At 43.6% G+C, this 11,473-nt stretch overlaps 1 protein-coding gene across 2 annotated transcripts; it reads left to right on the forward strand.

Moving 5' to 3' along the window:
• Positions 1 to 1,424: 1,424 nt before the first annotated feature.
• Positions 1,425 to 10,504, forward strand: LOC110517126 (cannabinoid receptor 2). Of its 2 annotated transcripts, XM_021595327.2 has the most exons (4): positions 1,427 to 1,684; positions 7,706 to 7,748; positions 8,251 to 8,353; positions 8,547 to 10,504. In XM_021595327.2, the coding sequence occupies exons 3-4, from the start codon at positions 8,281 to 8,283 to the stop codon at positions 9,644 to 9,646; spliced, it is 1,173 nt and encodes a 390-aa protein (XP_021451002.1). In that variant the 5' UTR covers positions 1,427 to 1,684; positions 7,706 to 7,748; positions 8,251 to 8,280; the 3' UTR covers positions 9,647 to 10,504. The 2 variants fall into 2 exon arrangements, with proteins under 2 accessions (XP_021451011.1, XP_021451002.1); XM_021595336.2 differs by lacking the exon at positions 7,706 to 7,748 and having other exon boundaries at positions 1,425 to 1,684.
• The last annotated feature ends 969 nt before the right edge of the window (positions 10,505 to 11,473 follow it).

The following is an 11,473-nucleotide window of genomic DNA, read 5'->3' on the forward strand; positions in this document are numbered from 1 at the left end:
TAAGGTCCCACAGTTGACAGTGCATGTCAGATCAAAAACCAAGCCATGAGATCGAAGAAATTGTGCATAGAGCACCGAGACAGGATTGTGTCGAGGCACAGATCTGGGGAAGGGTACCAAAACATTTCTGCAGCATTGAAGGTCCAAGAACACAGTGGCCTCCATCATTCTTAAATGGAAGAAGTTTGGAACAATCAAGACTCTTCCTAGAGCTGGCCACCCAGCCAAACTGAGCAATCGGGGGAGAAGGGCCTTGGTCAGGTAGGTTTCTAAGAACCTGATGGTCACTTGGACAGAGCTCCAGAGTTCCTCTGTGGAGATGGGAGAACCTTCCAGAAGGACAACCATCTCTCAGCACTCCGCCAACCAGGCCTTTATGGTAGAGCGGCCAGACGAAGATACTCCTCAGTAAAGCCCGCATGGAGACTCTCAGACCATGAGAAACAAAATTATCTGGGCTGATGAAACCAAGATTGAACTATTTGGCCTGAATGCCAAGCGTCACATCTGGAGGAAACCTGGCACCATCCCTGCAGTGAAGCATGGTGGTGGCAGCATCATGCCGTGGGGATGTTTTTCAGCGTCAGGGACTGGGAGACTAGACTAGGATTTAGGAAAGATGAACGGAGAAAAGTACAGAGGGATCCTTGATGAAAACCTGCTCCAGAGTGCTTAGGACCTCAGACTGGGGGTGAAGATTCACCTTCTCCAAGCACACAGACAAGATAACACAAGAGTGGCTTCAGGACAAGTCTCTGAATGTCCTTGAGTGACCCAGTCAGAGCCCGGACTTGATCCCGATCAAACATCTCTGGAGAGACCTGAAAATAGCTGTGCAGCGACGCTCCCAATCCAATGAGTTTGAGATTATCTGCAGAGAAGAATGGGAGAAACTCCCCAAATACAGGTGTGCCAAGCTTTTAGGGTCATACCCAAGAAGATTTGAGGCTCTTATCGCTGCCAAAGGTGCTTCAACAAAGTAAAGTGCCTGAATACTTTTGTAAATGTGATATTTCACGTTTTTATTTTTAATACATTTGCAAAAAATGTCTAAGAACCTGTTTTTGCTTTGTCTTTATGGAACATTGTGTGTAGATTGATGGGAAAAAACGAATCAATTTTAGAATAAAGGCTGTAACATAACAAAATGTGGAAAAAGTCAAGGGATGATGCTGTCGGAATTAGTACCTCGTTGCATGTTTAAAGTGATTAAAGTGACTGTTTAGAACGTATATGTCTGTGTAAATTTTGTTGCCTTGTTACAGTGTCACAACTCAGTTGGCACAGTATGTTTCAACATTTGTGCTGACACTTATGCCAATGTCTCTGTGGACCAGTGGAGGCTGGTGGGAGGAGCTACAGGAGGATGGCTGGGATGGAATAAACAGAACGGAGTCAAACATGTGGTTTCCATATGTTTGATCTATTTGATACCGTTCCATTGATTCCATTCCAGCCATTAGAATGAGCCCAAAAAGCATGAACATGTTAGTACTTCAGGGACTGCAAACGGTCAGACATCAGTCTCTCTCACTCTCTTTCCCTCACTCACTCTCATTCAGTCACCGACTGGTTCTGGGGAGTGGAGTTAGATGGAACTCAGTGGCGCTGTAGCCGAGGTCACCAGTTTGGTCTGTCTTCCTCCTACACCACAACATAACTGACAGAAAAGCATCCACACAAGGTAAGCGCCTGCCTTTATTCTTGTATTATTTTATACTACGATACAGTCCACCCCACACAGGGCAAAAACACTACCTTGTGGTTTCTGAGCATCATAGAGCAAATCATTATTTGCACAATATGTTTGAAACCTGAAATGCTGAACGTGAGAGCATGATTGTTAGGTTCTGAAGCACAAAGCATGCTCTTCCTTAGGATTTTGCATGTATACAGATGTTACATGATGCTGTCTGATGTTCAGTCTGTGACCCAGATCAGTCTGTGACCCATGTGTTCTGTTTTTAATAGCATTTATGAATTGGTACCTCATTGCATGTTTTAAAGTGACTGTTTAAAACATCAGTCTGTGAAAGTCTTCTTGCCTTGTTGCAGTGTCACAACTCAGTTGACACACTATATTTCAACATGTGTTGAAATGTCTCTGTGGTCATACTGTAAATCTAAGATATTACCCACTCAGTAACAGGTATTGTGTACTTTGCATTAATTAAGATATGTATGAGTGGTCCAAGTACCTTCGAGGAACAGAAAAGTAGTCTACTGTGAACTGTCAATCAAATAATATTTCAGGTCCACACAGAGAGAGGAAGCCTAAGGTGGTGTAATAAGCAGAGTGCATATATTCCGTCATCTCCCTCAAGCAGATTTAGAAATATTGTCACTAAAGTCAATAAGGGTCTCTGTAAAAAGTAATTTACTTCCTATTTCTCCAGCCCCCATATTGCAAAATGTACTTTCATAAAGCAGATATTTGTGACGGGAAAAAATAGGAATGATGATCATTCAGAACCTCATAAAATGAAAACAAATTGTAAGCAAAAAGTGGGGCACTGGTGCAATGCCGTAAAAAAGTGCTCTATTTGTGTGGTTATGAACGTCCTATTTCTATAGACACAGCAGGGCCGTAAATAGAGTTAGAGTTTTAGCGAGGTTCTTTTTGAAAGTTGAAGCTCATTGACTGCATTTCTGTACAATTTAAAAAACGTTTAAAAAGGCTATTTGGAGAACAGAAAAAAAAACCGAACACAAATTAACCCAGCCATTATCACCTGCTGTAGGTTCATTTACCTAAGTCGATATACAAAAAAACACCAATCCAACATTTACTGAGAGCTAACTCTGCAAATAGCACTGCTGGGTGATTTAATGAGTCATAGTCAATCGATCAATAACATAATAATATTCTTAGCAAAAGGTGATCATTTTGAATGTACAACCTGTAGAAACTATGAGAATAGAAAGGTTCATAACCTTTTGTGAAACATCACAGCACAGAGTAAAAATATATGGCAGCTAGAAATCAACTGGATGGTCTTCAAAGACAGATGGGAGGGTTAGAGGGATGGGATGCTGAAAGCTGGGACGAAAAAAACAAAAAGATAATTAATGTAAAATATACTGTCTGAAATGTATATAGTATGTATTAACTGGAAGTGGAAGCATAAGTATTGTTGTCCATTAGTTTACTCCAAGAAGGGAAGGGGTGGTAGGTTTAGGGGGGAAACATTAATACAGGAAAATATAAAACATATATTTACAATAATATATACAGTTGAAGTCGGAAGTTCACATACAATTAGGGTGGAGTCATTTAAACTTGTTTTTCATCCACTCCACAAATTTCTTGTTAACAAACTATAGTTTTGGCAAGTCGGTTAGGTCATCTACTTTGTGTATGACACAAGTCATTTTCCCAACTATTTTTACAGACAGATTATTTCATTTATAATTCACTGTATCACAATTCCAGTGGGTCAGAAGTTTACATACACTAAGTAGACTGTGCCTTTAAACAGCTTGGAAAATTCCAGAAAATTATGTCATGGCTTGAGAAGCTTCTGATAGGCGAATTGACATAATTTGAGTCAATTGGAGGTGTACCTGTGGATGTATTTTTCTGGAGCTCTGTCTGAGTGACCATTGGGTTCTTCTTTCCAGATTGTTCAGTTTGGCCAGCCGGCCGGCCAGCCAGCTCTAGGAAGAGTCTTGGTGGCCTCCATTATGTAAGAATAATGGAGGCCACTGTGTTCTTGGGGACCTTCAATGCTGCAGAAATGTTTTGGTACAATTCCTCACATCTGTGCCTCGACAAAATCCTGTCTCTGAGCTCTACGGACAATTATTTCAATCTCATAGCTTGGTTTTTGCCCTGACATGCATTGTCAACTGTGGGACCTTATATAGACAGGTGTGTGCCTTTCCAAATCATATCCAATCAATGGAATTTACCACAGGTGGACTCAAATCAAGTTATAGAAACATCTCAAGATCTCAAGGATGATTATTGGAAACAGGATGCACCTGAGCTCAATTTAGAGTCTCATAGCAAAGGGTCTGAATACTTATATAAATAAGGTATCTGTTTTTAATTTTTATACATTTGCTAAAACTGTTTTTGTTTTGTTGTTATGGGGTATTGTGTGTAGATTTGATGAGGGGAAAAAATAATTTAAATACATTCCAGCCTTATTCTAAAAATGTAACAAAATGTGGAAAAAGTGAAGGGGTCTGAATACTTTCCGAATGCACTGTATATAGGGGATTTGAAATGATTCAGACAGTTATATTGATAGAAGTCACAATCTATCTGTAATATTAAAGCTGATCTACCTGGCTAAAATAAAAATAAACAATACAAGAATAACACAGCATATTAGCTATGCAATTGTAATGTTATACCCTTAAAATAGGGAGAAATATGAGAAATGATTCACACTGACACATAGCATCAGTAATGAAACCAAAAAGTATTACATATTTAAAACGGTATTGTTTGCATTTGGCCTGAATGCCAAGCGTCATGTATGGAGGAAACCTGGCCCATATCCCTATGGTGAAGCATGGTGACAGCATCATGTTATGGGGATGTTTTTCAGCGGCAGGGAATGGGAGATTAGTCAGGATTGAGGGAAAGATGAACGGAGCAATGTACAGAGAGATCCTTGATGAAAAACTGCTCCAGAGCGTTCAGGACCTCAGACTGGGGTTAAGGTTCACCTTCCCACAAGTACCACGACCCAAATCACACAGCCAAGACAATGCAGGACTGGCTTCGGGACAAGTGGCCCAGCAGAGCCCGGACTTGAACCTGATCGAACATCTATGGAGAGACCTGAAAATAGCTGTGCAGCGACGCTCCCCATCCAACCTGACAGAGCTTGAGAGGATCTGCAGAGAAGAATGGGAGAAACTCCACAAATACAGATGTTCCAAGCTAGTAGTTTCATACCCAAGACTTGAGGCTGTAATCGCTGCCAAAGGTGCTTAAACAAAGTACCGAGTAAAGGGTCTGAATACTTATGTAAATGTGATATTTCCAGTTTTTTTTTATTATACATTTGCAAAAACCTCTTAACCTGTTTTTGCTTTGTCATTATGGGGTATTGTGTGTAGATTGATGAAGGAAAACAACAACAATTGAATAAATTTTAGAATAAGTCTAACGTAACAAAATATGGTTAAAGTCAGGGGGCCTGAATACTTTCCAAATGAACTGTATAGTTTGTCTGGAAGTGCGTATTTACCAGTTGTGCACTTCTTCTCCAAGAGTCAGTTTTTTGTTTGACACGGCAGGTGTAGCGGGATGGTCAAGTTGACAAAATTGCCTTTCAGCCAGCATCTCGCAAATAGTGTTTTCATCTTTGTGTGGCTATCTGGCAGACTAGATGCTGTGTTTCATATTTCCGTCTTTTCGCAGGTCAGAGTGCAGATTGGACACTTAAAAGACACCACCATCTAACCCTGCACCTTTACACTATCCCCAAAACCCACCACCCCATCCTACTGCTTTCTCCCTAAACGATCGTACACCGGGACATTGACCTGGGAGGATGGAACCCCTTCTCTGAAAACCTCATGTAGATCTTCTGCTCTAAAATCTGCTGCTGCAACTACTCGATCTATCTACATCAGCGCAGCGCAGTTGATCACCATGGCTATAAAACGCAAGAAATCCAACCTTACTCATCCTCTCTGGATCCCTCTCTTCAGGCCTACTCACTGGCGGGCTCCCAGTCGAGTCACTCACCCTCCTCTACTCTCTTCACTGCCACAACATAGGACACTTTCTGCCCCACTATAACTCTGGCCATCTCAACCCGTCGCTCTTACACAGGGCACTTTGGATCACCTGCTGCGTGGGCACCCCCACAGTTGTCACACGATGCCTTCTTTATCCCAACTGTACACTTCCTCTGACTATGTCCTCCTAAACATTTCTCACATCGTGGGAACTCCCTTCTACAACACGTCCAAATTCTTGGCACCTAAATCACTGTAGCGGGTTCGTAACATAGGCCCTCATGGAATAGCAACTATAACTTAACCTATGTGTCAAAGCTCAACAAGACAGACAAGGTATTCTCAGTCTCGCCATTTCCACCGGGTCTACGTCGCACCAAATGACAGGTATCGCAAACACCAGGAATATAATTTTTTCATTTGATCCACCTCTACAATCAACGTTACCCCACTGATCACTCCTTTTAGCGATGCCCTGCTCCAGAGAGCAAAGCACTACACAGGTTGCGCCCGCTTCCTCTGTGCTGAGGATGCACAAAATAATAATATCCACTTCTCACAACTTTCACAGATCTAACCGTTCCCAGTTTGTCCTTTACCCAGCTTGGCACAACAGCCAAAAAGCAGGAATCCACTTTTTCCAAAAATCTCACTCCTGACCGGATCAAAATCATCTCCGGCAGGATTCACAGAGCAAACGCTGGAAGTCTCTACCACACCTGTCGCAGCAGGTAGGCCCACTTCCTCCTGGTCTGGCTCAACTTCAGAGCGCCGACTGACTTCATTTCGAGATCCTAAAGGTTCTCAAGGGAGCATGTAGGTTTGTATTCAGGAGACAAAGTGTGTACACAGGAAACAAATGATATATTCTGCACTTCTGCATTGAGGAGTAGAGGGGTGTGCAGTGAGTTTGCACAATGTCAGCAGAATCTCTAGACTAGTTGCCTATTGAGCCGACTGCGAGCTGGGGTAGTTTGTTTCACTTCAGGGAGGCAAATCCAGGGTGACGCAGGCAAACATTATTCCACTTGTTCCCATAAACGCAAGCGCGATTAGAACTCAGTCAGATCAAGAATATAAGCATTCTGAGCTTTGATTAACGCTGCAATATTTCCACTTTGACCCGTAAAATCCCTAGGAAATCAGCTCGAAGTTATTTTCATTTTGGAAATATGTTCCTAAGTATTCCCACGCATATATAGAGACCTTCCTAATATTGAGTTTCACCCACTTCTGCCCTCAGAACAGCCTCAATTCGTCGGGGCAAGGACTCTACAAGGTGCCAAATGTGTTCCACAGGGATGCTGGCCAAATGTGTCCCACAGTTGTGTCAAGTTGGCTGGATGTCCTCTGGGGGAACATTCTTGATACACACGGGAAACTGTTGAGCTCGAAAAACCCTGGAGCGTTGCAGTTCTTGACACACTCAAACCGGTGCGCCTGGCACCTTACCCCCATACTCAGTTCAAAGGCACTTAGAAATGTTCTCTTGCCCACTCACACTCTGAATGGCACTCAGTCTAAGTCATGGAACGAGCAGGGGTTCCTAATGTTTTGTACACTCAGTGTATGCGATCATATCCCAATGTTATCAAGGTTTGAAATGATTTTATTTTTGTCAAATACTGTATCTATTTGGGCTACTTGAGGTCAATTTGCAGAGTACAAATGAATTATAATTGTGTTTCGGGACCCCCGACCATCCGCTCATGAAGAAATTCAGCCCATGGCTTAATGTAATTGGGGACCCTTGCTATAGTGCATAGAGAGGATGAGGATATGCTTTCCAAGCTCAGTCTGACTGTACTAGACCTTAATGACCATGGCCTGGTGAGGCCCAACTCAACACTGTCTTTCTAACCTAATGTACTTCCATCAACAGCTGGAAATGATGACCAGAAGCCATCTGCACGGCTCTTTCCACCAAGCCCACTCATGCGGTTTACTATGAATCACATCGTTGTCTCCATTAATGATAAAAATATGTATTTGTTTTTCTCAGGAAGTCACCACCCAATTCATTCACTTCAAGTGAGAGCCTCAAGGTCTGTTTATGTCTACTGATAAATGCGTTTGTTTTTACCGTGCCTCTTGAGGTGGGCTAGAAGGGATGGATTTTTCTCTGCTGTAAATAGACAGAGTATTGTTTTGAGGTGATCAAACAGGTCCCCCTGTTTAAATGGTTGTTTCCACAGAATGTCTGAAGCTTGTTTTTGGTGGATTTCAATTTCTAATAGGAATATATTTGAACACACTGACCTGTTTCATCACCTCAAAACAATACTCTGTCAATTTACAGCAGAGAAAAAAAATATCAATGATAATAAATAAAAAAATAGGACAATAATTGGTTTTCAATAAACACATTCACAAGCCATTTATTAGCACATTTTCGCCATAAAGAGACCAGATAATCAGATCAGATAATGTCTCCATCAAGTGGTCATATGTGGTACTGTCTGATGACTTGTGACCCATCTGAATTTCTATGGGTAAATACAGTATGATAACAATGTTCATACATTTCCCCTCTGCACCTCTAAGTAGATCTCAGAGCTAACCCCTGACCTATAAGAGATGGATGGATGGGACAAGCCTGTAGGGGCCATGATGTCCGAAGACAATGGCAGCACCCCCACATCACCTCTGGGTATGTATATTAGAATATTGTCATCATATTTTAAATAGGATAACTTATAATACAATAACTGCGGCTCCTTAAATATTCTTTGATATTAAAAATAAATATGACATATTATGATGATTGGTAATGTGAGTTCACATTGGCTGCCATACAACATAAGCCAATCACTGATGTCTGAATTGTATTCCTGTGTCAACAGTCAACCAGTCCTGTGCGGACCGGAAGTGCTATATGGTTCTGCATGAGGCGGAGAAGACAGCCATCGGCTCCATCTGTTTCCTGGCCGGACCCTTCACTTTCCTGGAGAATGCGTTGGTCCTGGGTGTGATCGCCGCCACCGCCACCCTGCGCCAGCGTCCCTCCTACCTTTTCATTGGCAGCCTGGCCCTGGCCGACGTCTTTGCCAGCTGCTTCTTCACCACCAGCTTCCTGGACTTCCACCTGTTCCACCGCCTTGACGGCCACAACGCCTACCTCTTCAAGCTGGGCGGGGTGACGATGGCTTTCACCGGCTCGGTGGGTAGTCTTCTGTTGACTGCTCTGGACCGCTATCTGTGTATACATCAGGCGTCGAGTTATAAAGTGGTGTTGACGCGCCGCAGGGCCCTGTTGGCTCTCCTTGCCCTGTGGAGCGCCACCATCCTCATCTCCTTCCTCCCTCTGATGGGCTGGAGGTGCCCCACAGGGCTCTGCCCGCCCTGCTCGCGCCTCTTCCCATACATCGACCACCGCTACCTGGCCTGCTGGGTCAGCTTCATCCTGGTGCTGCTGTCACTCATCCTGGGCGCCTACGCCCTGATCCTGTGGAGGGCCAATCGGCATGAGGCATCCATGACGGGCCACCAGGGGGCGCCTACCCGTGGTCAGGCCCGCATGCGGCTGGACATTCGGTTGGCACGTACCCTGGGCCTGATTCTGCTCATCATGGTGGGCTGTTGGCTGCCGACCCTCTCCTTCATGCTGGCAGACGTCTCGGTGCAGCTCACGCGCATCCAGCAGAGGGCCTTTGCTTTCTGCAGCACCATGTGCCTGGTCAACTCAGCCGTCAACCCACTGCTGTATGCCCTGCGCTGCCGGGAGCTGAGGTTGGCACTGATGCGGCTATTGGGGGGCCTGAGTGACAGGCTGGGGTGCTGCCAGAGGCACGTAGGGGGAGACACGACCACTACCCTTCCCTTAGGCGAGAGCAACAGCTGTAGCGCTCACTCCGAGAGTGAGGTGCCCAGACTCGTTAGCTGCCGACCGAACACAGTCTCAGAAATGGTTGGCAAGCAGCAGCTGGACATGACTGGAATATGAGAAGGGTTGAGAGGCTTACCATATATCAGGGTTATAGCAGTGTTGTGAACTTGTGTTTCTTCTGTTGTGTTCATAGCGATAAGGAGGTAATGTCTCTAAAATGAACTGTGATAACAGGGACTAAAACAAAGATATCGACCATGTTACCATGAATTGTGCTGACCCACCTACAAGCCAAGTCAATCAGAGATAATATTATTTTATTATTTGTCCAAGGTACATGATAGATTTTTTTTTTAACAATGTGAAATATCCCAAATGAACACCTTTGGGAAAACAACAGCATTGTTGGGGATGGCAGTGTAAATGTAGATAGCTATGTGTATCCTATGCTTGTTTTCGCTTGAGTGTCTGTCCTTTAGCGTCCAGAAGAGGATCCTGACGGGTTCCCATCTGCACATAAATACCTGTCCTGAATAGAGGCCCTGTGGGTTGTAAACAATGTCCTCCACATGTGACTGCAAGCAGTGTTGAGATCAGAGGTGTAAGAAAGGCTGAGCCTGGGTGGGTCCAATCAGAAAAAAAGAAGTCCACTCAGATTTTGTATTATTTACTTCTCAGTGTTCCAAATGGAACATAGTGTTTGCATATTTAGGTAAAAAGACAATCAGAATTCATAGCAAGCAGTACACTGGGTTAGTCAGATTTGATTAAATATAACGGAACAGATGACATGGAATGACATCACATGCCAAAAAGAACTGAAAGCCACACCCCCAATGAGCAACGAATATGACTGCATTGAGGCATATGTCACTGTGCTTTTATGGCTACGTGCACCATGCCACTACCTACAGTGCCTTGCGAAAGTATTCGGCCCCCTTGAACTTTGCGACCTTTTGCCACATTTAAGGCTTCAAACATAAAGATATAAAACTGTATTTTTTTGTGAAGAATCAACAACAAGTGGGACACAATCATGAAGTGGAACTACATTTATTGGATATTTCAAACTTTTTTAACAAATCAAAAACGGAAAAATTGGGTGTGCAAAATTATTCAGCCCCTTTACTTTCAGTGCAGCAAACTCTCTCCAGAAGTTCAGTGAGGATCTCTGAATGATCCAATGTTGACCTAAATGACTAATGATGATAAATACAAACCACCTGTGTGTAATCAAGTCTCCGTATAAATGCACCTGCACTGTGATAGTCTCAGAGGTCCATTAAAAGCGCAGAGAGCATCATGAAGAACAAGGAACACACCAGGCAGGTCCGAGATACTGTTGTGAAGAAGTTTAAAGCCGGATTTGGATACAAAAATATTTCCCAAGCTTTAAACATCCTAAGGAGCACTGTGCAAGCGATAATATTGAAATGGAAGGAGTATCAGACCACTGCAAATCTACCAAGACCTGGCCGTCCCTCTAAACTTTCAGCTCATACAAGGAGAAGACTGATCAGAGATGCAGCCAAGAGGCCCATGATCACTCTGGATGAACTGCAGAGATCTACAGCTGAGGTGGGAGACTCTGTCCATAGGACAACAATCAGTCGTATATTGCACAAATCTGGCCTTTATGGAAGAGTGGCAAGAAGAAAGCCATTTCTTAAAGATATCCATAAAAAGTGTTGTTTAAAGTTTGCCACAAGCCACCTGGGAGACACACCAAACATGTGGAAGAAGGTGCTCTGGTCAGATGAAACCAAAATGGAACTTTTTGGCAACAATGCAAAACGTTATGTTTGGCGTAAAACCCTGAACACACCATCCCCACTGTCACCATCCCCACTGTCAAACATGGTGGTGGCAGCATCATGTTTGGGCCTGCTTTTCTTCAGCAGGGACAGGGAAGATGGTTAAAATTGATGGGAAGATGGATGGAGC

This window comes from Oncorhynchus mykiss, chromosome 3 (assembly GCF_013265735.2).
Source record: "Oncorhynchus mykiss isolate Arlee chromosome 3, USDA_OmykA_1.1, whole genome shotgun sequence".
Lineage (NCBI taxonomy): Eukaryota > Metazoa > Chordata > Actinopteri > Salmoniformes > Salmonidae > Oncorhynchus > Oncorhynchus mykiss.

Coding starts and splice junctions, on each gene's coding strand:
- LOC110517126 (XM_021595336.2), top strand. CDS start 8,281: ATGGATGGATGGGACAAGCCTGTAGGGGCCATGATGTCCGAAGACAAT. Junction 8,354..8,546: donor CACCCCCACATCACCTCTGG/GTATGTATATTA, acceptor CTGTGTCAACAG/TCAACCAGTCCTGTGCGGAC.